Genomic DNA, 24,938 nt, shown 5'->3' with positions numbered 1-24,938 from the left:
TCTCATATTTGGCAGTTCAGTGTCTTATTCCCTATTTTCAAATTCAAACCTAAATGGAATGAAAATAAAATTGCACAGTTTGTGTCATCTTTCATACGGTGTAATTTACATGCGGGAACTTCGGGCATATTACATTTAAGTTACAGGCATTGTTAACAATTTAGTAACGAAAGTGATAACCCTTGTCCAACCAGATGTCAACTATGCTGGAATATATTCTCTTAATCTCTAAATAGTTTATGTTCCTTTTTAATAAGATTACGTTGGGACTGAGAATCGGAAAAGCCAAAAGACACTTTGAAAAATAGTATTTATAAATATGATGTAACTGAGCAACAGCAAAAAGATGAGAGAATGCATGGGGACATTCAGTTGATGACTAACAAGTTGTAGATAAATCAAACCATTACAACCCTGCTTAGAATATGACATAACTTTAGTAATTGCTTCAACTTTCATACATTTACAAATATTGCGACGTCCAGGAAATTCTTGCCCACAAAACAACCCAAATTCAACCGCCTAACCAGTAGGGGCTGCAAAATAGCAAGCAAGTCTCGAGTTGCTTTTACAAGCAGTGCATCGCTTCACGAGCGGTAACAACTACCTCCCAGCACCATCTATGAGTACAGCGAATGTGTACCTAATGCAAGGGTTTCTATTTTCCAATGTTCTGATGACTTTCGTGAATGTCCTTTAACGGATGAAGAGGCTTGATTACATTAGTTATTCACTTTAATTCGCGATTCATTCAATGTTGAAGACAAAAGAGTGACTTTTATCTGGAGTAGCGGCTGTTTGCAGATAAAACGGTAGGCTCGATTTAATTTCGCCGTTGGTATTAAGTGTGCATATTTTCTGGATCAGATCGCCCTCGCATCTTTTGCCGATCATTTGAGAATTGCAGTATAGTCAATTACATTGATGTTTAAGCGTGGAGGACTTTTATTCCCCATCCAGCCTTTGTTTCGATACAATTCCCGTTCCCATGGTGAAGCGTACCAGATTAGCTAGATAGCTAACCTAAATAACTCGCAATCCACTGGGGGGATAAAGCCTATAGCGTTAGCATTATTTCAATCTGCCCATTAGCATAACTTTTGGACTTTTCATATAGAGTCTGGTAATACGTATTAAGTGCAATAACACTGTCGCTCTCTCTCCCCATCCCTCCCTTCCTCCTAAATGGTTAACGGTGGTCGCGCTAATGTGTGGCAGCTAGATATCTAGCTAGCTATCATAGTGAATATGAAACTAAAGGAAACGATGACGTTAGTTAAATGACTCTGGTCTTGAAAACAACAATTTTGTTTTGACTGCTCTGTTAAAGTAAGTCAAATATCATTATGAAACATGGCTATAGTTTGCACATTTTCAGTAGAATTGTCAGTAAAACTCAATTATAAGGGTTCTTATGACTTCTTAAGTGTCTAACAGTAGTTATACACTCTTTATTTATTTCCACGTATTTACAAGTTAGCAATAGTGATAACCATGCACTTCCCATTTTTCTTCCAGATCCAGGTGGTTCTGCAGCATGTAGTGGGATGGATGAGAAAGAGCAGAACCGCTACGTGGCCCAGCTAAAAGAGGAGTTTGATAGCTGTGATACTACAGGCACAGGTTACCTTGACAAAGAGGAGCTCACTGCATTATGCTATAAGCTGAGTTTGGGTGCCCACCTCCCACTATTGCTTGACAGCCTTCTAGGGCCACAGCATTATGCAAGGGTAAGATGTACAAATACCTCACCATGACTATTCTGTCATGAGACAAAGGTCTAACCTTCAGCAGTTGTGGCTTTGTAGAAATACAGACTGATTTTATAATTGTGTTGGTTATTTTTTAAATGGATACAGATAAACTTTGAAGAGTTCAAGGAGGGATTTGTAGCTGTCCTGTCTAGATCATTGGATGTCTGTACATCTGAAGAGGAGAGCAGCTACTTTGAGTCAGGTACGCAAAACACCTCATTAGACCTCATTAGAGAGGTGTCATGGAGTATATGAAGGGATTTTTGTTCCCATTCAGATTCTTCAGCTTTATCTGTTTCTCAGAGAATTATGTTATATGAATTTGCTCTAAGCAGCCAAGTTAATGTTATATCATTTACATTTTTCATTTACATTTTTGATATGTAGCTGACGCTTTTCTATCCAAAAGAAAACCTTACAATTCTGATCAAACACAACTTAAGCAACTGAGGGTTAACAGTGGCAACGCAGCTGTGGTGTGACTTGAACTGGCAATCATCTGATTACTAGTCAAGGACCACTACCACTGAGCTACCACATTTGTCACTGCTGATTTTACTTACTGTAATATCAACAGATGTGCAAGATGCTGAAATCACCTTTTTGGAGTATATGGGTCACCCCTGCATTTTAGGAAGAAGATGTAGATGTCTGTTTGGTAGGATCATTTACTATAACTGATCATATGGAAGAAGCAGATGGAATGACTGACTGTTAAGTGTCTGTTATGACTACTCTTACAGGGGACAGGCTTAGATTTTGTTGGAGAATGCAGATTCTGGGACTAAGATCTCTGCTGAACTCCTCTCATGCTCTGATAAGCTTTCATTTCCTTTTAGATATTAGGTCTCATGTTGTACGCTTGGTTGTTGTTATAGTGGGATCAATATCCCCTCCCCGCTGGGGGAATGGGGTTCAATCCCTGACTGGGCAAGTGCTCTATGCTTTACCAACGAAAGTCCTTGGGCATGACTCCTAACACTACACTTGCCTACTTCTGTAACATTATAAAATTGTAAGTTGCTCTGGACAAGAGCGAAATGCATAAAATGAAAGCCATAAAAACTCTGAAATTAGATATTTTATTTACAAGAGTAGAGTTAAGATGTCTACATTATTGGCAAACATATTTTAACAACTCTGGCTTGTTTATTTTGTTCTTGACTCTTCTTAATAGTTTTTCCTTCTGCCCCTAGCTGCTCCTGAGGAGGTGAAGCCAAAATTTGTGAAAGGCACCAAACGCTATGGGCGTAGGTCACAGCCTGATAAGGCAGCTTCTTTGCTGACAGCAGACAACTCTGAAGACTCACCTCTGTTTGGAATGGACCAGGATGAGACCCTTTGTCCGGGTGGGAGACAGGCCAAGCTCAGACGCTCCGCTTCACTAGAGAGCGTAGAGGTAACATGGCTGACTCTCATACAAAATAGATGAATAAATATAGTTAAAAAAAGATCTTTAGGGTTTTCTTATAGGAACACAATTTTCATCCTATCACAGACTGCAGAAATATAGCTCAGAGCAGGGCACTATACATTCCATTCACAAAGTACAGAAAACATAGTTAATTATTTGTTTGCCAGTGCTCAGTATTGCTCCCAGAGTTGTTTATAGTTGCATAGCACCATCAGAGCACTGAATACGTGAGTCACTGACATAGTCCAGCATTAAGGGAGTGTGTGCCCAGCTGCTCTCTACTCAGGAAGTGTGGCAGCATGGAATGTGCAAGTGACTGCTTTTTCTGCAGCCTCAAACCTCACCAGGCCCCGTGTTACCTTTGTCTTAGGATCAAAGAATGGTCCAGTTCACTTCTGTGTCTGAAGTGCAGGCGGGCTAGCTAATAGGTACCTCTTTTCTTCAGGAATTTTATTTTACTTAGAAATCTGGATCCTATAGCTGTTTTTTATTTCCATTTTTATATGGGTTATCATATTGCCATGACACTAAAGGTAAAGAACCACATTTGTGGATGCTAGAGCAGATGTGTTAGTGTCCATGAGAGAGGGAGGGGAAGCATAGCTTTGTTAAATGCATTGTTTAGGGTGTAAAATGCTAGTTGTTATGAAGGTGATGGCTGGATGGATCTCAGCACACAGACTCTCAGCACTCAGACTTCCTGAGTTTAGGCAAAGAAGTTATTTACATTTGAGTATACGTTGGCAGGCACCATTTGCCTGATGTTTATAAAACAGTTTGCCAGGCCCTATTTGAGCCAGCATGTGTTTTGGTGCATATGTGGGTATGTGTCAGACATAGTGATTTGGATATATACATTTAGAGGTTTTGCTTAGTTTGTCTGGGTGGAGACCAGGTTGATGGCTCATATAGGTCTTAGGTAAAGCACAGCTAGCTTGTGTAAGAGTGGGAAGTGGACAGAAAAGCAAGAGGAGCATTTGGCTGTAACCGTGTCTAATGTTTCTTGCAGAGACTTTCATTTTTCAGTATGAAATATTTAGGACTTTTATATAACATTACCAGAAGAGACTATTCCAACACCCAGCAAGTTTTACATGGTTTATCCTCTATATCCAACTGCAAAGCTAGCTTTTTTGTCTTACCCTGTAGAACTCTATTTTATTCTACAGAACAACCTCTCCCTCTTCCCTCAGTAAGATCATTTAAATAGAAAACATGTCTACCAGGGGAACTATTATGTAAAGAGCTTTCTTGCTATGCTTGCTTTCCTTCTTGCATAGTTTTCCAGAGTGCTTGAAACTGAGTATAGTTTAGACTGTATGAGTAAAGATAGTTGTTTTAGTTGGGGAAGGAGTTCAGTAGCTAGTACTGTAGCTCTGATCACAGATAATCCTTCTGGAATGTCTATAGAATAGCAGTTATTGTTATGTAAATACGTGATCTGGCTCTGTTAAATATTTCAAAAAGACCTTCATAGTCTGTTATGCTGCATAACAAGCTTTTTTACAGTATGACATGCTTTTTACCTCTTCAGCTTATGGCTAACATGCTGTCTATGTCTAAGCCTTACAAAATAATATTACACCACCCAGAATACATGGAATTCTTATATTATTTTTAACTAATTTAAACAATTATTATTTTTACTTGTATCAAATATGTGATATCACATTTCTAAGAGTCTTAAGACTTTATATCCTAAAAATAGATACTCAGATCTAAAAGAACCAAAGAGAGAGAAAGTAAAAGACAAAGAAATGGGAGATGATGAAAGAGAAAGAGGAGGGAGTATGTTTGAAAAGTAGACAGAAGACATAAAGCACTCTGTGGTCTTCACTGAAACACTGTTTATAAGTGGTTATACAATGTTGCTCAGTAAATAAGGCTGATAAATTCACTGGCTTGTCCTATATTAAGAAGCATGTGTTTGATCACTCACTGCTAGAGGCTAAATTGTGATATTTATCGAGGCTGATTTGATCAGTGTGTCATATTCAGTGTCTGCTTGTACTACTATACATGTGCTTTTTATTTGTGTTTCCCCCTTTTTGTTATTTATTATATGGATTTTAGTCATATTCATTGGTAATGTATTTCCCATGTAATTTACTTATGGCCCTTTTCCACCAAATGTTTCCACTTCAGCTCGACTTGACTCTACTCGCCTTTTTTTGGTTTTCCTTTTGGAAACGTTGTGGATAATACCTTGTATCTGGTACTTTTCCAAGTAAGGTTCCATGCAAGCTCAGTCGATACCTAAAGGATGGAGTCAAGTAGAGTCGGGTCATGTTGAGCTGGTACCGTGCAGTGGAAAAGCAACTTTAGAGTACAAAAACAATAGCACACTATGTAATATAACAAAATGTAATATAATATAACCACTCTCTTTACCCAGAACAAAGACTTACACAACAAACTGCCAAGCACAGTTTGTAATGTGTTTAAGAGATACCTTGGTGGTGGAGGTGTTTGAGTTTTTATTTATTTGTACTTTGGCAACAGTGTCTTGTATAAGGTGTAAAGTGGCATAAGAGAGACCATAAGCCACTCTCAGGAATGAGGCCACAAGCCCCTTAGGAGACTGCAGGGAGCGTGTGGTGGAAAATGCTACCTCACACTGGAGAATGAAACCACACTCTGATAGTTGTGCCTGCTCGCTGTAGCATCAGCAGTGTTGGTGGGTTGGAATTCATTATGGTTGTCATTCACAGTTACACCTGTGCTAGTTCATCTTGCTGCCTGGCTGAATTTTGTTTGCTTACAGATTGGAAGAAACAACACCCCTGTTATAATCTGTTTTGCTGGGATACCCAAAATATCCTTTTAACATGACAGTTATGATTTTTAAAATCCCTTTGTCAGAGGGAGTAATTGGAACTGTGTTATGTATCTGTTTTAGAGCTTGAAGTCGGATGAAGACCCAGGGAGTAACAAGCACTCCATTCAGCACTATTCTGAGGCCCAAGGTAATTGGCAATGTTTTTTCTAAAGTTTTATCTAACTGTCAGTATATTATCTTTTTACTGTGCTTCACTTTTTCCACATTTTGTTGTTATAGCCTTATTCCAAAATGGATTAAATTCATTTTTCCCCTTAATTCTACACACAATACCCCATAATGACAAAGTTGAAAAAGTTTGTTTGGAAAAAAAAAAAAAAAAAAAAAAAAAAAAAAATCACATGTATATAAGTATTCACAGCCTTTGCTCAATACTTTGTTGAAGCACATTTGGCAGCAATTACAGCCTCAAGTCTTTTTGAGTATGATGCTACAAGCTTGGCACAACTATTTTTGGGCAGTTTCTCCAATTCTTCTTTGCAGAACCGCTCAAGCTCCATCAGGTTGGATGGGGAGTGTTGTGGCACAGCCATTTTTAGATCTCTCCAGAGATGTTCAATCAGGTTCAAGTCTGGGCTTTGGCTGGGCCATTCAAGAACATTCACAGAGTTGTCCTGAAGCCACTCCTTCGTTATCTTTGCTGTGTGCTTAGGGTCGTTGTCCTGTTGGAAGCTGCACCTTCGCCCCAGAGCATTCTGAAGCAGGTTTTCAAGGATGTCTCTATACATTGCTGCATTCATCTTTCCCTCGACCCTGACTAGTCTCCCAGTTCCTGTTGCTGAAAAACAACCCCACAGCATGATGCTGCCACCATCATGCTTCACTGTAGGGATGGTATTGGCCAGGTGATGAGCGGTGCCTGGTTTCCTCCAGACATGACACTTGGCATTCAGGCCAAAGAGTTCAATCTTTGTTTCATCACACCAGAGAATTTTGTGTTTCTCATGGTCTGAGAGTCCTTCACATGCCTTTTAGCAAACTCCAAGCAGACTGTCTTGTGCCTTTTACTGAGGAGTGGCTTCCGTCTGGCCACTCTACCATACAGGCCTGATTGGCAGAGTGCTGCACAAATGGTTGTCCTTCTGGAAGGTTCTCCTCTCTCCACAGAGCAATGCTGAAGCTCTGTCAGAGTGACCCTTGGGTCACCTCCCTGACTAAGGCCCTTCTACCCTGATCACTCAAATTGGCCGGGCGGCCAGTTCTAGGAAGAGTCCTGGTAGTTCCAAACTTCTTCCATTTATGGATGATGGAGGCCACTGTGCTCACTGGGATCTTCGATCTGCAGAAGTATTTCTGTACTCTTCCCCCGATCTGTCCCTTGATACAATCCTGTCTCGGCGGTCTACAGACAATTCCTTTGACTTCATGGCTTGGTTTGTGCTCCACCATGTACTGTCAACTATGGGACCTTATATAGACAGGTGTGTGCCTTTCCAAATCATGTCCAATCAACTGGATTTACCACAGGTTGACTCCAATCAAATTGTCAAAACAATTGAAGGATGATCAGTGGAAACAGGATGCATCTGAGCTCACTTTTGAGTGTCATGGCTAAGGCTGTGAATATTTATTTACATGTGATTTATTTTATTTTTTTTAAATAAATTTGCAACAAACTTTCACTTTGTCATTATGGGGTATTGTGTGTAGAATTTCGAGGGGAAAAAATGAATTTAATCCATTTTGGAATAAGGCTGTAACAACAAAATGTGGAAAAAGTGGAGTGCTGTGAATACCTTCCAGATGCACTGTATATTATTTGTAACACAATCTCAGAATGTATATACACTATCAGACAGTATACACCATTCCTAGAAACCTATTACTTACAGGGCAGTGTGTTATTCTCAGTTTACTGTGTGTAAGCAGTAAAAGCAGTTCAGAAACAGTGAAAACACTAAACTATGTAGGGCCATGACCCTGCAGTCCTGTGTCTGGAGAATGCTGCTTGAGTGTTTATATCTCTATTAACATAAACTGGGTCTGTGTAGGTCAGTTAAAGTGCTCGAAGCCAGACAGCTCGGAAAGTCCCAGGCACTCCACTGGTCCTTCCCAGGAAGTGACAGATGGACAGGTGAGAGCAGTATGGGAAGAGCTGGGAGTGGGCTCTGGAGGATCACTTAACAAGCAGGAGTTGTCATTGGTCTGTGACCACATCGGTCTCAAGGATCTTCAATCTGAGGTACCATCGTACAGAAGTAACCAGCAAAGTCAACTGTGAATATAGTGAATGACACTAAAAAAAGAGTTAAGTGCAACATGTGTAATTTCTGGTTTATCAATGTTTCTTCACAATACAGTGTTTTCATTCACTCCTCATTCTACTCATAATTATTCCTTGCAGGAATTTCCCTGCAATGCCACACCCTGATTTGGAGCTCCAGTTCATATTTGTGGGGAGAGAATGTAACCACAAACCTCTCACCCCCAACTTTATATTCTTTAGAGAAGTTAGCCCAGGTGCAGACTCCAGCCAACATCCCTACTGTAAAACCTTTGCAGTCCTTCCTATATCTTGTTAAAATAAACTCAAACTCAAAAGTTTTAATTTCCCTGGTCAACATGTGCTAGAGCTCCAAATCCCTTTTATTTCATAGTAACATTCAGAATTAAGATGGGTTTGAAGTATGCTTTAAGTAAGATAGCATGCCTAGTAGATCTTTGATAAGTAAGACTTGAATGCAAATTTATAGTTATTCCTTTTATTTACTAATGCAGTTTGTTTTCTAATTGATGTTTTTAACTGAACACTTTGTTAATCTTCATCTTGTGTTTCTTCACAGGAATTAGATGCACTCTTCAGAAAACTGGACAAAGACCAGGATGGGAGGGTGAGCCTTAGTGAGTTCCAGAGTGGTTTGTTCAGACATGAAGGCTTGCCTGCAGCCCCAGCTGCATCCACCCCTGCCCGACTCCAAACCAAGTGCTCTGTCATACAGGTCCGGAGAACCAGCACTAATAATTTGAACCCTTCCCTGTGTTCAGTGATGCAGTTTTAATCATTGAGAGAGAAATGTCACTGAGAGTGAGATTGCGCATATTTTATTATAAGACACATAAACCATCAAACGTCATTCTAATTCAAACTTCCAAATGTGTAGAATTTACTTTGTTGGTTTGTGAAGATAAATTATCCAGTATAGAAAGCATTTACTTACTCATGTTTAGGGTATGATGGTACTGATAGAGATTAAGACTTTCACAAACATTTGTGGGGTCTTCCATATACCTTTCTATTTGTGCCGTTTTATTTATGTTTAATCTATCTGTAATTAAAAGACCACTTTTTTTTTTTTTTTTTTTTTTGCATCATACATAGAAGTGAGGTTTTTAGCAGCCTGTCTTTTTTTCACGCAGGCAGATAACATGGGCAACTAAGCACTTACCTGACTGCTAAATAGGACTGTTTTAAACTTCTCCAATTTCATGCCAAGTAACTGTGGGCTGTAGAAGCAATTAAGTTAACTAGGAAGGTGGAGCTTTCACTGGAGTTTAGCTCGCTGCCCATAAAAGAGGAATGGCTTTCTTCACCCAAAGTAGTGTGTAATTTTGACAGAATGTACTGCAGGTCAGTGTTCTTACCTGGCTTGAAGTTATTAACATTGGGATTTAATGACAACATAGAATTTTTCAGAGATAGCAGTCTGGACTTTCCTGAGGTGACTTGTACTGATAAATTATCAAAATGATGTTCCCTTTCAAATCTTCCTGCTTCTCAGTTAAATGCTCTCATGAGTCCAATTATGGTTTTATTTCTGAAATTATAAACAATGTATCTGTCACCTGAGCATATTATCTGAAAGTTTAAAACAGCCTCCAGACTGTGATGACTAATGCTGAAATTGGACTGCTACTGTCAAGTGTTAGATGGCAGGATGGTTTTGACAAAGTCTGTGGCAGGTTTGCATTTCTCTGAAGTGTTGTTTTAAGCTGTTCTTGGGAAAAGTAATGAAACAGTGGTGCTTTAGTTTGTCATGTCCTTCCTTGTGCTCTCTCAGGCATTCGAGGAGCGAGTGGAGCATGCCACCTCGCCCTCGCTGCTCTCCGCCACAGTAGGTCAGAGACTGCTGACCCGGCTCGATGACGGTTCAGGGTACACCACCCCAGAGAGAGTTGTTGCTCTCTGGACTGAGGAAGGCATCCGTAACAGCAAGGATATCTTGCAGGTCAGAACTGGGTCATTTGTCCTGGGGAAAATGGACCTTTCTTGTGTGAGTGGGAAGAATGAGCACAGTTTGATAAAAGTGACTTAAATACAATTTTCACTATAGTCTTTTTTTTTTTTTTAAGTAGGAGCTCTGAAAGTATATGTAGAATAATGTAAAGGCTACTATTTTTTTTTTTTTAAGTTAAATAGTGTAAAAGCTAGATTTTCTAAGGTAACAATCTCTCTTTTAAAATGTAATGTGAAGTACCCTCACCCCCTTCCCAAAAAAGAAAGTTGAAAATAACATGAGAATCAAGATGATATAGAATGAATGCACTGTAGACTGCAATTCACCCACTAAAACAGCATACTGTTCCAGGTACTGCCAAGGACACACTGCAGCAAATTTGACATAAATTGGAGTATAATGGTGCTTTTGCATTGTGATTTATGATTTGACCTAAACTTCCTATGAGTGAATGTTTCACCTTGCATGATCATTCTTTTTGAATAAATCAGTTCACGTGCAGCATTTCTCATAGAGGTCCATTAGTCCATACTTTTCAAATAATATACTATACAAGGTTGTTGTGTATGTGTGTTGTTTTTTATTTTTATTTTTTATTTATTTATTTATTTTTTTAAGGGATAATCATAATTCTTAAAGGTATTTCTTGTGGCTGGTTGTAAGGTAGGATCTTTAGATATCAACAGGAACTCATAATACTACTACTACTACTACTACTAATAATAATAATAATAATAATAATAATAATAATAATAATAATAATAATAATAATAATATTATTATTATTACTAATAATAATTTTATTTATATACATGTCTTACAATATTTATAGAAATGATGACACAAGACATAACCAAAATTTCAATTGGCATTTGCAGTCAAAGTATGCTTTATATTTTATTTGTTGCTATTTAAAGCAATATGGGAATTCACTGCAGTTCTTGCATGTTCCTGCAACAGTTTGTCATCGGAAGAGTGTTGCATGATTTAAAAAAAGTAATTTTGCCCTTGTTTTAAGAACAAACGTTTTGTTGGCAGTATGTTTTCTATAATGAAATGAATATTGGAATTGACCTGTACGGTATGTCCTCATTTCATCTTGTTACAAAAGGCAGCATATGACTAGAGGTCAGATGTCATTCATCCTTTAGTTTATGCTGACTGCAATTTTCACTTGTGACTAGTATTTGCAATCTGCAATCAATGTTCATATGTAATAGTTACCATAAGATGTATGTGACTGAGTTGAATGCATTGGTTTTCTAAAACCTCTATACAGACTCTGGACTTTTCTTTGGAAGAGAGGCTGAGCCTTGCTGAACTTGCTCTTGCCCTGGACAATGAGCTGCTGGTTAGTGGCAACGGCATCCACCAAGCTGCCCTCATCTCCTACAAGGATGAGATCCAGTTCCTACAGTGCGTTTTAGACACTTATCATTTTAGTCAATGGAAAAATGCCTATAGTAAACAGTGACTTATGATGTTTTGTCTTCACCTAGTGGGAAGAAAAAGTATGTCTGGCATGATTAAACTGTTTCATATGAGAATAATATGCTCATGATGAGTTATTATTGCTATTTCAGAGGGTTAGTACATCAGGCCTGTCAGGAGAGGGATAAAGCCAAGGCTGACCTGGAATTGACTGACCGTCATAACTTGCAGCTCATCAGAGAAATCGATGATCATCATGCCACCATGGAGTCACTTAATGAGTCTAAAGTCAAGTAAGACTTTGGCTGAGATTACTCTGTTTAAAGATTCAATAATGTAAGATGAAATGACACCATTTCCCTCACCAGGGATCTGGAGCAGGACTTCCGGGATAAGCTGACGGCCCTGAGAAATGAGACGGAACGGGACAATGAGACGCTGTTGCAGCAGGCTAAGAGGGAGCAAGCCAAGCTAAATGAGGAAGTGGCGCTCCTTAAGGCTCAAGAAGGAAGTCTAAAGGAGGAAGCCACTACTACCATTAAGGTGACCACAGTCCATCCCTTGAGCTAAATTTTCTCTGTAAAGCAGTGGCTTCCAATCCTGTTCCTGAAGACATTGAAATAATGTTTATAAAACTGATCATTTTAATCTGTACACTTTGTGTGGAAATGGAATCCTACTCTACATGAAGAATGCTGATGGCTGCTGTTGTAATGTCAGGAATATGTAGGTGTCTCTTCAATGAAGTGCTTCCCAGCTATATGTCCACTAATTCATTCATTAATTCTAGAAACATTTCCTTACATATTACCTTACAGCCTTCACTGGCTCTTTTGCATAAAGAGTCGGGTCCCCTTATGAACACACCACCTTTATTATACTTGCGCACAGTGAATGGTGTATGTTTCAGTGAGCAAATTGGTATTAGCTTAACTAAATGCTCTTCTGAAAATGAAGGAGAACAGTCGCTTGGAGGAGGAGATCAGCGATCTGAAGGGGAGGTTGTCTGAATCTGAAAGCACCATCTCTAAACTAAGGAGAGATCTAGACCATGTCTTGCAGGACAAGGTCAGAAAACCATGGTTTCATAATTTCTCTCAAATGTTTACTCTTGATAACCAATGAGTATTTTATTAACATAAATTTAAGAATTAAGGTTATGACTAACTCCTATGCAAAAGAGCCAGTTCCAAGTGTTTTGTAATTTGCAGTACGGTGACATGGATCCAAACAGTGGAGGACTGCTGAGTCCAGAGGAGCGTCTCTCGGGGATCATAAAGGAGTATGAGCTGCAGTGTAGGGTGAGCAGGGGTTTCAGGTGGAAGGGGGTGAGATTGTTGGTGAAACACACTGGGAATATAATCATGTATACCCTCTCTCTCTCTCTCTCTCTCTCTCTCTCACATGGTCAGTTAAAGTTTGCCAGACATAATTTATTTGTGGCCATAGGCTTTAGGTATGTTTAATGTAAAGGTGAGCCAAGCTCATCATTTAAAATGACAATTTTTAAAGGGGACCATTATGCTTATTTTCAGTGTTCGTAATTTTATTTTATTTATGCTTCAATGTTCCAAAAATGCATTATATTTCTCATACTGGTCATCTTTTCACCTTTTGATCTGAAATGCACTTTTGGCTTGTTGATTGAGAAGCCTACAGCTAAGCCCTGGGTCTATGACATGGGTACAGTCAAAAACTACACACTAATGCAAAAAAAGGTAGACACTACAAGTATTCAACATCACAAATCCACAAATAATAATGCATACTTGCAGGTTGTTAACCTGAATCCTCCATTGAGCCACACAAAGTTGTAACTCTCCCATCTTTCAGGAGAAAGAAATGCAAAAATTCGGCATAAAACTGCACGTTTTTTGAATCTCTCGTGAGAAATGCTTTTCACGTAGGAAAATAATTGGAACATTGGTAAAAAAATGAATTTAAACTAGTGACTGCTTTGTGGTTTTACCTTTTGGCAGAGCATGCAAAGATTTCCCCATTTCCCTCACAATTCAAACACAGCAGCATCTCAACATGGTTACAAAAGTGAACAAACCCTTTCTGGCCTCCAGTACTTGTAATGTGTTGAGGGTGTGCCAAACTTGCCAATGGATGGACAGTATAGAAAGTGTTACAAGATTGACACTTTGTAACAAAAGAAAATGGCTGAAATTCCAGTGTGGTGTATCTGGCAGCTGAGAAAATTGGTTTCTTTGGGAGTGTTACTCACTCTGTCGTGTACCTTGGGCTTTGCTACTTTGCAGACCGTTTACATGCACAAAGAGATCACTGGAAAAGCATAATGGTCCACTTTAATGTGTCCTCTCTAACATGAGCTGCTTCATTTATAATTTTGAGTTTGTAGTTGTATTTAGTTTCACTTGCATAGTCTGGTGTTGCTGTGCCACCAAATGACTGATACAGTATGTGTGCAACAGGAGTTGCAGGACAGGAATGATGAGTTGAGCTCTGAGCTAGAAATACTGAAGAGTCGAAGCTCAGGAAGGAGAAGCAGACGATCAAGAGAGCGCTTCTCCATTCATACCTGGTCCAGCCGCAGAACACTAACCACTGAATCTGATTCTGGCAAGTTTTGCTGAAAATTAGTTTTTCAGTACATGAATACTATTTATAATGTTTTCTCTGAGTTATATTTGACATCATTAAATGGCAATCATTTGAAAGTGTTTCACATTGAAACAACTTTTCTGTTTGCCTTGTAGATGACTCTGAAATGAAAAGGGGCACATCTCCTCTGGCCAAGAAAGGCACTGACAAGAATGGTAGGTTATAATGGAACTGACATTAATTTTACCCAGTGAGGGCTGGTCTAGACCCCACAAACACTTTTCTTTGTCCTTTACACATGGGGCAGCCCTGGGTTCCATGGAAAATCTGGTCCCTACTTTGAGCATTGAAACAGAGCTAGCCATGGAGCAACTGAAGGAGCAGTATGAACAGGAAATCCAAGATCTGAAGATCCAGCTGGAGACCAAGGTACCAAACTAAAGCATAAAATCACATCCTCCATGTGTTAACATGCAATGGTGCCAGTCTCACTGTAAATATCTTTAGTCATAAAGCTACAGAGAAGGCTGAATTTCCCTGTGAATTTTAACAGGTGAATTTCTATGAGCGCACAATAGAGCTAATGAAGCAGAATATGGAAGTGGAGAGGAAGGAGATCGCACAAGGATACAAGGTAGAAATCAGTGAACTTGAAGAACAGAAGGCCCTGGCAGACAAACAGCTGGAGCAGGTTCAGCACACGGTGCAGAGGCTGGAGAGGGAACTAAAGACTAAGGGTGAGCGTATGGTCTGGGGCCCGAAGCAGGAACAACGACTGCTGCGAGAGCAGGCAGAGCTGGAACAGAACTATGCTCGTGAAATTGGCAATATAGTGCACCGTCTTACAGCAGAGAGGGATCAGCTGGAAGCGGAGCTTAAGCTGAAAATGGACCAGGAAGTCCTGCATGTTAGGTGGGTACACTAATCATCATGCATTGATTAAAATACTTACATTTATTGTTTTGCAGTGCTGATTTGCCAATATTTCTTTTAATATGTGGGTTTCTAAAAGGTGAAACTGGTTAAATTTGGTTTGCATCTGCCTCCAGGACATGACTTTGAATCCCAACCATGATTAGTCATCCATGGCCTCAAGCAAAAGAGCACAATAGACCACTGAATTTGTGCATCATCCTAACTGGCATTATGACAAGGTTTTTCCTCTGTGGAAACAATTAATAATGGTTTTGAAAATTGCCTGCATCATACCTTGTGATGAACATTTATAACCTAATATGTTTAATTGACACACTCAATTTAGTTAAATGCCAATTTTGCTATGCACAAGATAAAGCTATTGCACGTTGAAATTACATCAGTAAGTTGAATGTAAGGCAGGTTTGACAGTCACACCCCTCTCTGGCTTGCCAGACTTTTTCAAGGATAAAGAGGAGTATTTTAAAGGGGTGAAAACAAGTTTCATTCCTGTCATGTCAAATAGTGTAGTTTTGACAGCCTTTTAGGGTTTGTCAAAGCAAGCTGTGAAGGGAAAAGGGAAGGTCTGTCATGTCAAGGAGTCTAATGGGGGGGGGGGGGGGGGGGGGTTTCTGATGAAAGGAGAGGTATCTAATCTTGAAGTCAATTCAATGCACAGAGGGTTTAGCTTGCTTGTAGCAAATTTGGCTTTTCTGTTCCTTATTGAGCTCATAATTCAAAGGATCCTGTATTGGGGGAGACAGGCGGAGTAATGTACATAGCACAAAACATATTGGGTTTAGAACTTTTTTTTACCACAGGGTATAATGCAGGCAAATTTCAAAAACTTGATTATAACGTTTCTCATTGATGAAACCTTTAGACCCAGAGTACCTTATATAGGTATAAGATAATGGTACCAACAACAGAATGACAACTTCCGTGTTCTACTGGCCCAGTCCTCTAGGAGAAGGAAAACTTGGTACCTCTCTCCTGTGAATCTAGTGTCTGCCAGCAAGCATGCAGCTGCTGGTCATCTGTAAATGTTCTGCTGCTCACAGCATTACAGGGCAATGCTCAAAAAGATGGTGAGCTTCATGTGTCTTGGGAAAGCAATGGCCTGCCTTTTACTCTCCCAGACTGATTGGTGCTGTGCAAGTGAGATTGAAAGACTCCCCCACCCTCCGCCCCGTTATGCATGATTCCCCATGACTTCCTCATTATAGACTTTATATTAATTTCCTCAGTGTGTCTAGTGTCATGGCAGTGCTCTTATTGATTTGAATATGCATAAATAAAAATTGGCGTATTGCTGTGTACTAGGGAGGAGATGGAGCAACAGTTATCACAAACGAAGGCTCAGTACAGGGAGGCACATTGCAGCTTCCTCCACCAGCTGCAAGAGCAGACTGAGTACCACTGCAAGGAAATTGGTGCATGGGAGGCTAGAGTGCACAAGCTGGAGCAGGAGGTGCGCAGGGAGCATCTTCTGAGTGTTGAGCGCTTGGGAGAGGAGCAGGCTCAGATCTGTAGCAATGCCGCTCAGGAGGGAAAGAAACTAGAAGAGGAGCACCACGAGGAGGTCAGACAGTTGCGTGAGTGTATTGGCAGGATGCAGGCTGAGGCTGAAGTAGAATCTAGAGTTGAAGAGGAGTTGCTCATGCTGCAGAGGCAGCTGGAGGACAACACTGTCACTATGAAAGCCCAGGACGCCCTCATCCAGAACCTGACCTCAGAACTACATTCCAAAGAGAGGGAGATGGAGAGAGGGCAAAAGCTCCTTAGTAATGTCCTTCTTGAAGTGTCTCAATTGGAGCATAAGCTAAATTTGGAACAAGAAATGAAAAGAGGGCTTCTTGAACAGCTTTCTCAACAAAAGCTGTACAAAAACAAAGAGGAGGAGTTTCTTGCCAAGCTATCTCAGCTTGAACAGAGGCATGTGAAGGACAAAAAGACAGAAGAAGAGCTTCTTCAGAAACTGTGTCAATTTGGACATGAACTGGAAAGCATAAGAACAGAATCAGAAACATTGCAAAAAGAGAAGGAACGAATGCAGGGAAACTTTAGTCGTCTGTCCTCTGCATTTGACAATCAGCAAACGCAGCTTAAGGAACAAGAGAGAGAAATTGATGAGCTTAAAGAAAACTTGGGGAAAACGCATGAGGCACTGATGAACAGAGATGAATATCTGTCACTACAAGCTTCTGAGCTAAGGTCTGTGGAAATGGATAGAGTCAAGCTTAGGGAGGAACTAAGGGATCAAGGCATTGTTCTGAATGACTTTCAGACACAGGTTCAAAGGTTGTCTGCGGACTGGGACCAAAGGAATGGGATGGTTCAAAACCTGCACAGTGCCCTAAGTCAGGAACAGAACATGGTTTCTCAGCTAGAGACTCTACTGAACTTGGAACAAGAAGAGAAGAGAAACCTTTTACATGAGAATTCCAGTTACAGTCGTCTCTCAGATCAGCTTTCATCGCAGATTGTGGAAATGGAGGCTGAGTCAGTCAAGCTCCAGGAAAATATTGAAGCACTGAGAGTAGAGCTACAGCACAGGGACAACCAAGTACATGAATTCAGCAGTCAGCTAGAAGCCAAAACCATGGAGATGGACTTGCTCTGGAATGAGGTACATCAGAAGATGGACCTGATTCAAAATGTGAGTCATCTCTCTGGTGAGGTTAAACTTTTGACCAGTCTGCTGGAAGACAAGGAAAAGGAGCTGTGCTCACTTAGGGAAGAGGCAGACAACACTACCAATCAGTTTCAGCAGTCACTGATGGATTCCCAGGCTGATGTTCAGCGGGTAGAAGAAGCATTTGAGTGGGAAAAGGGCCAGATGAAGGAGCAATTACTGGAAATGGAGAGACTCGTCATGGCTCTGGAAATGGTGATGGACCCAGCCAGTCCACACAGGTTTGTGGCACTCTGCATGGTAGACAAAACTGAGACAAAGCTGATTTATTCCTAGCCACCTTGGTTTTTCAGTTCTTCAACATGGATGCCAAGAGAGGAATGACATAGTTGCAAGAGCACTACTCACCATGCTGTTTTCCATCTCAGATTGTGCATCATGGAATGATACTTTTATTTAACCCTTGGATTTTGATCCTTTAGATCCAACTAGTCTAGTTTTCTTTACTTGCTTCCTACTAATGCTTTGTTTTTGTTCTTTTTGTGCATGATGTTTAAAAACAATTGTCCAACACATTACTGTTGCAGTGTTGCATCCTCTCAACTAATCCTTGCTGGCTGTATTCAGTCCAATCTGTTGTGTGTGGGTTGTTTTAAATGTAACATTTTTAATCACTGGTTTAATTTTATATTTTTAAAACTGTCAGTGTAATGCTCTCTCTCAAATTCTGTTTTGAGATTTCAATTGCTTAATCATTTGACATTAATAATTTGCTTTTTCTTCTTCCCAACTGTAGGGCTCAGCTTGATGAGGTGAATTCTGAAAACAGTGCACTGAAAGACAGACTAGTTGTTTTACACCAGGATGTAGCGAGACTTGAGGAGGAAGTCAACAAAAAGAGGCAAGTATCTTTTAAGAGACCCTGCTAAAATACCTTCATCTTGCTATCAAATGATTCACAAAGTCTTGGCATTTTACAAATTATGGTTCTAGAAAAAAACTTGAGGAGATTGAGAGGGACTATATGAAGATTCGTAAGGAAGAAGAGAAGTTACAAAAAGAGGCAAGATGCAACTTTTTTTTTAGTTTAGGTATTGTGACTGAATGGTTTCAATGGAATTGAGTCACTGTCATTTTCTCTTAAAAACAGAACTCTGAGTGTCGAGAGCAGGTGTTGGACCTGAGTGCACGAAACCTGCAGCTTAGCAATGAGAATGCTGAGCTAAACTCTCGTCTCCGTACTGACCAAGGGGAAGTGCAGAGGTTGTCTGAAAGGCTTGCCCAGGTGTGGCAGGAACAAAAAGAAGCAGCTAATTCTATCAGACAGCTCCAGGAGACAACTAGTCAGCTAGAGAGAGAGAAGTTGCAACTGAATGCCAGCAGACAGCAGGAAAAAGCCTTCTTAGAAAATGAGCTAAAAGCAGCCAAGGACAAGGTACAGGATATTTTATTTCTAAATAGAATGGATATGTTTATGGCTGCAATAACAAATCTTTAAGTTCTTGCTATCTTGGGCAAGACTTGGGCATCAAAGATGTCTACCCCCTTTGTTCAATCCCAAACAAACCATCCTTCAAAGCTCCTCTTACAAAAACAATTATGTATAATTTACATTGCCACGTGGACATGTAAAACAATTAACAGGCATATCGATCTGCATCCTTTCTGAAGAATTTTCCTGATTGAGTCCACCTGGACATTGCTTCATTTTTAGTTGATTAGAGTCCAGGATAACCACAAATACTACTTTTTTGTTTCTCAAAACATTTATTTTAGTTTTAGGTATCAATAAGCAGACGATTTAGGTTAAAATGTTCCAATAATACATTACTTGCATCAGTTTTAAGGGAAAATAAAATGTCATGGTAAATTCCTCTTGAAAATGTTGACAGCTCCAACATTTAACAGACGTTGAATCTGCACTGACCAGTCTAACCTTGAAAAACCAGTTACTGCAGCAGGACAATGAAGAGTTGTTGAAGGAATCGGAGGAAAAAAACAAAAAGGTGAAAAGTTTTGTAAAGAAATTTATATTTTTCCTCAAAGTTCAGTAATTTGTATTAAAACAAACCATATTCATATCCTAGCTTGAAAAACTTCAGGACTGCATAAACACCCTTGAAATGCAGGCAGAACAGCTTCACTCTCAGCTTAATTCCATGCAGAAGGAGAAAGATACTCATGTCCAGGACATGGCCACACATTATAAGCTGCTAAAAGAATCTCAAGACAAGGTGAGCAGGTTAATCCAGTGATAAACTTGATAAAAGTGAGTGTTTAAAATTAGTGTACTTCCTCAAACTCCACTACTGTTAAACAGGTTGTTGATCTTGAAGCCAGCATACACGAGCTTTGTAAAGAGAGAGCGCAATTGCAGCAGGTTCACAGGATGCAAGAAGAGGCAGCAGCCAGTGCTTTACAGGAAGAGCTGAGGAGTATGCGAGTTGAGAACCAAGAGCTTCTTCAAAAGGTAGGTCAGGAATTAATATTAGAAGTCTGAATCTGTCTAATCTAACCGTTGCGCATTTATTAATTGTGGAAGCAATGGTAATTCCAGGTGAATGCAGCCATGACGCCTTCTAATTTCCACTCCAAACTGTGTCATGGTCATATTTTCAAACTGCATGCATAAAGACCATGTGTCCCAGTTTTTTTTTTTGTGTGTGGCAGAAGTCAGATCGTTTTGTAGCGCTATAGCCCTGAGGCTAGTTTAAAAGCTTTTACATGCAAAATTTGATTTTTTTTTTAAATTTTTTTTTTTTTTTTGTGTGTGCATCATGAGGGATTGTTTTTGAATCTAAAGCCTGTGATTCATATACTGGCAGGTGGCAAATTCGGAGTCTAAGATGCAGACACAGGAGATGGAACTTCAGAAGCTAATGCAGAAATGTGTTACCTTCAAGAACAAACAGGAGGAAATGGAGATTGCCAAGAATGAGGCTGAAGAACAGGTATGGAAACCCTTTATCTTTTGCAAAGCACTTGAACAAATGAATTTGAGATTTCAGTTAAAATTTTAAACTTTTTTTACAGGCCTTTAGGGCAAATGCTGTGCTGTCATTGAGCCAAGCCCAACATGTTCATGAGATGGAGAAGATGAGGGACCAGGTAGACGCTGGTAACCGAGAGCATCTGGCTCACCTGCAGGCTCAGCTAGCTGAACAGCAGAGTAGGACACAGCAGCTTGATGTGCAGCTCTGCTCTCAGGCCCAGCATGCCAAAACTCAGCTGGGCCTTCAGCAGGTTAATCTCACAGGCCCACACACCCTTTTCTTTACTCTGGAATGAGAGCAATCTCACCCTGTAAACATTAAATATTTGTGATGAAATTTTGTGTTTAGTAGCATTACTTTGTGCACAGACCTTCTATTTTGAGTTCAAGAATTGGGTCAAATTTGGGTTTTAAAGAGTTGAAGTACTATAAAAATTGGTGCTTGGTCCAATATGCCTTGCATTCAATAACCACATCAAGCTGATGAATCACTGAATTCAGTGTTTCCGTAATGCCCACATGGTCAGAAATTTACATTTTCATTTTACATGTAAATTCATGAATACAGTCATTAGCTCAACAAACAAATAGGTTTTTAACTGTTTTTACCTAGCAAATTAGGAGCTTCTACATTGTCTTCAGGAAATAATCACAATCTGTTAACAGAAGCAGTATGAGAAAGTGATGGAGGACATGCAGGAGCGAATGGAGGAGTTGGAAGTCAAGCTAAAGAGTGAGCGTCTGATGCTGCAGGAGAAGGTCAACCAATTCAAGGAACAGGTGGATCAATAAATGTTATCATCAAATTAGGTACATGCTTAAATTGTGGCTACAAATGAGGTTACAAAAAAATCTCCCAACTTGTTTCTCCCCAAGATTGCTAAGAATGTCAAGTCAGATCTGCTACTAAAGGACCTCTACATGGAAAACTCACAGCTCATGAAGGCTCTACAGGTAACTGAGCAGAGGCAGAAAAGTTCAGAGAAGAAGTCTTTTCTCTTGGAGGAGAAGGTAAACGCTCTCAACAAACTCCTGCATAAAATTGCTCCTGCCTCTCTTTCTGTTTAGATTCATTCCCTCACAAAATGTGAAATACCTAGTGTTTAATCTAGAAAGTGGAACTCTGTCCACAGTAAGAACATAAACTCCTGGTGTGAGACCTAAATGCATAAATCAGTTATGTACTTGAACATCACAAATGCAGAATGTCTGGTGCATTTTGGATGAGACAAGGACCAGAATTATCACTGTGTAGAATATGATGACCAGTCAATATGACGATGCCATAGTTTTGTGTCTCTTCTGAGACATGAGTATGAAATCAGTAAAATATTCTTTGAGCAAACAAGTTACAAAATTAATGGTAGTCCACTACAAATGACTAAATATTCATGGAAAAGGCTTAAAAATGTCTGTCTGGAAGTATTCAAAGAACAGTATTCATTAAATGTAGCTTTGATGCATGCTATTTGCTATATTTGCACACTTTTTTTTTTATCATTATGCACTCCTGTACAGTCCATTTTAATCAAATTAAGCACTGGGAGTGTCAACTTGTACTTTTTTTTATTGATTTCTATTCACTCTTAAGGCATGTCAGAAGCAAGTTGTAGATGTTGTAATCATTGTATAGTTTGACAGCAATATTTTACATGGTATAAATGGTTTTCCTCAACTTTCATGTCTATTTTTGTGTTTAAGAATGTACATCTAAATTTAAAGGTATATCTACTACTGTAAGTTGGCATTTATAAGTAATCATTCAAACCAGCTTGACGCGGCAACACATCTGTTGCTTCAAGAAATCACATGCTCCAGCACTCCCTGCCGAATCAACTGCTCACATTTCCACCGTGGCAGAAAATGCTATGAAGACAAAAATAACTGGGTTTACATGCAGAGGTGAACACAAATCTGACTGTAATACATGTGCATGAAAAAATTTAATTGGTCTTTGTACCTGGCTATTTTTCTTCAATAGAATAACTGTACCATCATCAATTTCAAACTCTCCGTGGTCTTTCAAACACCGCACCTGCAAAGAGCGATGCAAGGGTAAGAACATTAACAGCGTGCAGTAATTTGCTTTGACATGAGCTCAACTACAGCCACAGTCCTCTTTTAGCTGTATTGAAGTTTTCACCTCAATATACAGACTCTTGGGAGGTTTCATGTCTTGTGTTATGTCCAGTCCTTCTTCCCCTCCAAGTGACCTCATGTAGGAGGCCAAAGACTTCTTGTATTGATTAAACCACTCCACCTGCCCAATTGATTAAACTGCAGTTATTAAATAACAAAGTCAAAAAATTGATGTGTAATTAAATAATTCCCACCTCCTCTGCACACATGTGGAACCGAATTGTTGTAGGTAACACACTTCCATACTCCCACCTGAGAGCACGGATCCGTAGGAGGCGGTCATAACTGTGGGGGTAGGTGAAGCAGATCAGGGGAATCGTAGGGTCTAATGCTGTACAGATGAAAGGATACTGGACTTTTAAGTAAAATTTACAGGTATGCTGTAATGCAGCGCTGGTTCCTCAGCAAACAGCAGTGACGGAACTTGATGGATGGTATGAGTTCACTCTTGCCCTCGGTCTTGGCTTCATTACTTTGAAGGAGTTTAAAAAGAGATTAAATTTTACAGGCATGACTAGGATACTATTAAGTAACATGAAAACACGTAACCTGTTAGCCAGAAAAGTAGCTAACCTAAAAACTGCCTTCTTACAACACAGTTGGAGCTACACCTGTTAACTTTTGTCGCTAGCTTCTATAATTTATCTAGCTAGTTTCTTACACGTCACTTTGGTTCTGCTCATATAACGCTTTCATTTCTTCAAGCACTTGTCGAATACCGTCCTCCTGGTAAGATTAAAAAAAAAAAAAAAAAAAAAGTAACATTATTGCCCTAATAAGCTGTGCGTACTACATGTAAAAGTGGTCGTGAGAACTGGTTATAAAATCTTGGCTAGACAGGATAGCTCTCTCTAGTAAGATGATCAATATTATGAATTCTTAGGCATGCAACCTAGATTAAGTAAAGAATATCTCACTGTTGTATTACAAAATCTATAGCTATAAATCTCGCTATACATTAAGTAACGCTAGGTTAACGGTACTTCAGGCAAACTCTTTATTTGGACCAAATCGCAGGAAAGAATCATAGTTAAGATATTGTTTCAGGATTTCGTGAAACGTTTATCATGTAAAGTGAAATGAAATAATCTGTTTTTATTATTCGGAAAATTGTTTAACATTCATATAGATAGCTAGTTACCTAACACCTGCTCAACTTGGACAGCTAGAAGTAAATAAAGACCACGTTAGCTAGCTAGCTAGCTAGCTAGCGAACGTTAGCTACGTACATTAAAAGCGGGTAACTGGCCATCACTCATCCGGTGAAGTTCTCTAACGAGTTCCACTGCCTTTTCACAGAACATTATCTAGTTCCCACTTTTCTCAAAACCTTGTTGTGTTTTAGAATACCTATCTATACATTATGTTGCTATAATCTAGTTAGCCATAATCCGCTGGCTGCCAAATGCTGTGTTAAATGATTAGCGAAGCCTTATAGACAATTTTCGCGGGAGAACGTGTTTTGATCACGTGACCGCGTACGGAAAGCCAAGTGGGAAGTTAAAAAGCAACTATTTTCCACAAACGCAAAAGCCAATGATGGGCGATAACTTTTTATTTTACTGGTTGTTAATTCTTGTGTTGATTCAGCCTTTAGCACTATAACACATTGCAGTTAAATGGATAGCGAGCTGAGTTAATAAGATGTGTTCGTACGCAAAATAGTCTAAAATGTCTTTAGGAACAAATGTTTTAGTTTCATCAGAATGAATAAATAAAATATATTTCGATTTAGGACGTCTCTTTGTGTTTGGTATTATTTTTATTTGCCATTACAAAGTTGTCTTTTTAAGAGTATAAACCTTTTTCTTTCTTTTTTTTTCTGACATTTCCATGGCATACTTTATGATCTTGTGGAACACAAATGACTGTGCATGCAACTGTTCTCTATTTCTTATGCAGAAAGCAAAACATCCTGAGGTGGCTTGCAAATGTAGTGCTTTACACAATATGATTACACAGCTTTGTATTTGTAGGTTTGATAAGATGGAATTCTTATTTCACTCCTCCATGCAGAATATCTCCAGATCTGTCAGAGTCCATTATTCTTTGGGCCTTAGGTCCTAGGCCTGAGAT

At 39.5% G+C, this 24,938-nt stretch overlaps 2 protein-coding genes across 12 annotated transcripts; one reads left to right on the top strand and one right to left on the bottom strand.

Moving 5' to 3' along the window:
• Positions 1-589: 589 nt before the first annotated feature.
• Positions 590-22,398, top strand: ninl (ninein-like). 9 transcript variants are annotated; one of them, XM_081724810.1, is made up of 29 exons: positions 590-812; positions 1,519-1,730; positions 1,860-1,956; positions 2,332-2,412; positions 2,951-3,153; positions 6,068-6,134; positions 7,999-8,081; positions 8,791-8,946; positions 10,006-10,173; positions 11,462-11,598; positions 11,766-11,906; positions 11,982-12,156; positions 12,571-12,681; positions 12,825-12,914; positions 14,052-14,199; positions 14,337-14,396; positions 14,489-14,610; positions 14,735-15,093; positions 16,420-18,012; positions 18,528-18,632; positions 18,725-18,794; positions 18,882-19,166; positions 19,624-19,737; positions 19,819-19,965; positions 20,052-20,201; positions 20,557-20,682; positions 20,765-20,974; positions 21,390-21,503; positions 21,600-22,398. In XM_081724810.1, exons 2-29 carry the CDS (start codon positions 1,548-1,550, stop codon positions 21,789-21,791), a joined length of 5,487 nt encoding a protein of 1,828 aa, XP_081580936.1. In that variant the 5' UTR covers positions 590-812; positions 1,519-1,547; the 3' UTR covers positions 21,792-22,398. The 9 variants fall into 9 exon arrangements, 7 of the variants coding, with proteins under 7 accessions (XP_081580936.1, XP_081580934.1, XP_026874776.3 ...); XM_081724808.1 differs by having other exon boundaries at positions 7,999-8,189; positions 19,834-19,965; XM_027018975.3 differs by having other exon boundaries at positions 7,999-8,189.
• Positions 20,679-24,350, bottom strand: gins1 (GINS complex subunit 1 (Psf1 homolog)). 3 transcript variants are annotated; one of them, XM_027019330.3, is made up of 7 exons: positions 24,092-24,349; positions 23,524-23,588; positions 23,236-23,334; positions 23,057-23,147; positions 22,867-22,983; positions 22,684-22,758; positions 20,679-21,032 (listed from the first exon to the last, which is right to left on the bottom strand). In XM_027019330.3, exons 1-7 carry the CDS (start codon positions 24,164-24,166, stop codon positions 21,006-21,008), a joined length of 549 nt encoding a protein of 182 aa, XP_026875131.1. In that variant the 5' UTR covers positions 24,167-24,349; the 3' UTR covers positions 20,679-21,005. The 3 variants fall into 3 exon arrangements, with proteins under 3 accessions (XP_026875131.1, XP_026875047.1, XP_026875291.1); XM_027019246.3 differs by lacking the exon at positions 20,679-21,032 and adding an exon at positions 22,273-22,589 and having other exon boundaries at positions 24,092-24,348; XM_027019490.3 differs by lacking the exons at positions 20,679-21,032; positions 23,524-23,588 and adding an exon at positions 22,273-22,589 and having other exon boundaries at positions 24,092-24,350.
• Positions 24,351-24,938: the final 588 nt, after the last annotated feature.

This window comes from Electrophorus electricus, chromosome 12 (assembly GCF_041902795.1).
Source record: "Electrophorus electricus isolate QZ-2024a chromosome 12, ASM4190279v1, whole genome shotgun sequence".
Classification (NCBI taxonomy): Eukaryota; Metazoa; Chordata; class Actinopteri; order Gymnotiformes; family Gymnotidae; genus Electrophorus; species Electrophorus electricus.
The sequence above is the reverse complement of the archived record's forward strand: the minus strand, read 5'-3'. Positions and strand labels throughout refer to the sequence as shown.

Coding starts and splice junctions, on each gene's coding strand:
- ninl (XM_027018975.3), top strand. CDS start 1,548: ATGGATGAGAAAGAGCAGAACCGCTACGTGGCCCAGCTAAAAGAGGAG. Junction 12,157..12,570: donor AAGCCACTACTACCATTAAG/GTGACCACAGTC, acceptor CTGAAAATGAAG/GAGAACAGTCGCTTGGAGGA. Junction 20,975..21,389: donor CTCAGCTGGGCCTTCAGCAG/GTTAATCTCACA, acceptor ATCTGTTAACAG/AAGCAGTATGAGAAAGTGAT.
- gins1 (XM_027019246.3), bottom strand. CDS start 24,166: ATGTTCTGTGAAAAGGCAGTGGAACTCGTTAGAGAACTTCACCGGATG. Junction 23,335..23,523: donor GAGCAGAACCAAAGTGACGT/GTAAGAAACTAG, acceptor ACTCCTTCAAAG/TAATGAAGCCAAGACCGAGG. Junction 23,148..23,235: donor CGCTGCATTACAGCATACCT/GTAAATTTTACT, acceptor CTACCCCCACAG/TTATGACCGCCTCCTACGGA.